General features: G+C 49.4%; 1 protein-coding gene across 1 annotated transcript; it reads right to left on the bottom strand.

Moving 5' to 3' along the window:
* Nucleotides 1-134: 134 nt before the first annotated feature.
* ch25hl2 (cholesterol 25-hydroxylase like 2) lies at nucleotides 135-1,373 on the bottom strand. Its single transcript, XM_014032364.1, has one exon. It carries the CDS (start codon nucleotides 1,322-1,324, stop codon nucleotides 434-436), a length of 891 nt encoding a protein of 296 aa, XP_013887818.1. The 5' UTR covers nucleotides 1,325-1,373; the 3' UTR covers nucleotides 135-433.
* Nucleotides 1,374-1,521: the final 148 nt, after the last annotated feature.

Genomic DNA, 1,521 nt, shown 5'->3' on the forward strand with positions numbered 1-1,521 from the left:
TTTAATCATCTATAAATGGTTTTAACTATTAACAGACAGATGTAAGTTTATTGTATTAAAATTTGGTTTATTTAATTCAAACCATCTCTGAGGAACAGAGTCAAATGTAACAAGTGTTGCAACTGTCCCCGGTCTCCCCTACACAATGGGTTATAGTACTGTACATAAACTGATACCAGAACTGGGATTTCTAACAACTTCTCAAACAGTTAGACATGTTCGACTGATTATCAGCAGAGGCAAACACCAGAAAACGATGAGTTAGTAAAAACAAAATCAAAAACTGGGGGGAAAAGTGGTTTATGAGAGAAACAAACAAACAAACAAACAAACAAACAAACAAACAAACAAACAAACAAGTGCACTGGAATGTGAGCAGGTCCAAGAGACATTGCCGATGTCCGAAATGCAGTCCTTGTTTTCTAAGAGGCGTTCAGTCTTTTCTGTCTTTCATCTTGTCTGGCTCTCCTGCCTCGTGGCTGGAGGGAGCTGACGTGGTGTGGGTTCCCCCCAACCAGTCCAAGTGTGAGAAGAAGGGAGCAAAGTTAGTCCCGGGGCGCTGGTGGTGAGCGTCGTGCTTCGGGGCACCCCCCCAAAGACCAAAGGGCACGAGGTTGTGTGTGGCCCAGGGGAAGTCGTAGCCACAGTGGTCCTCTGTAGACACATAAACGTTGAAGACCATGAAAGTCCACGTTGTGAGGCAGTGGCACCGCAGCAGGATCGGGTCCACCGTCGCCCAGAAGCCCACGCTGAACAGCTCCCAGCCAGAAAGATACTGGGTGACCAGGCTGAAGGGATGGTTGTACTGGTGGTGCACAGCATGGAACGTACGGTACAGCCAGGGAACTCGATGGTGCAGCAGGTGCCAGAGGTAGTACTGGAAATCAAAGATGACCATACAGCCCAGGATACCCAGGAAGAAGCTCCAGAGAGTCGGCGCCTCCGGGGGCAGAGGGGTCGGTGGTCTCCACAGCCACTGTGCCACAGCAGCAGGGAAGATGAAAAACACGTGGTTGTACACAGTGACGCCCAGCGTGTTCCAGATGTTGGGCCAGGTGACGGGTCGATCTCGGTGCAGCCGGTAACGGTTGATGCAGGGCCAGGTGGGAGCCAGCAGGTCCAGCAGGGTGTAAAGACCAACCAGAACAAAGTACGTGGTAACTGAGAGGACCACCGGGAAGAGAGGGCTCCTCAACAAGTCCTGGTGGTTCTGATGGAGGTAGTCCCAAACAGGCTGCAGAACCAAGTCATGTGACTGGTCCCCTGTCACGTTGTCCACGTCTGACATCCAGGACCAAGTCTTCATTCTGAGGAACCTGCTCATCCCTAATTTGATAATTTTCTTCCAAAGACGGTTTAACCAAAATAATTATTTTTTTTCTGAACAGAAAGAGAGGATAAAGAGAAAGGATCCAATCAACTTCCTCATAAACGTTCAGCAACAGCAAATAATCTGGCGACGTTGTGCCAAATTGGACCTCTCTTCCCCCTCTTATGTGTGTTCAAGCCCCACCTCCACCC

The sequence above is a fragment of the Austrofundulus limnaeus genome, unplaced genomic scaffold (assembly GCF_001266775.1).
Source record: "Austrofundulus limnaeus strain Quisiro unplaced genomic scaffold, Austrofundulus_limnaeus-1.0 Scaffold1430, whole genome shotgun sequence".
NCBI lineage: Eukaryota > Metazoa > Chordata > Actinopteri > Cyprinodontiformes > Rivulidae > Austrofundulus > Austrofundulus limnaeus.

Bases quoted from the DNA above. Each gene is read 5' to 3' on its own strand.
- ch25hl2 (XM_014032364.1), bottom strand. From the start codon at position 1,324: ATGAGCAGGTTCCTCAGAATGAAGACTTGGTCCTGGATGTCAGACGTG.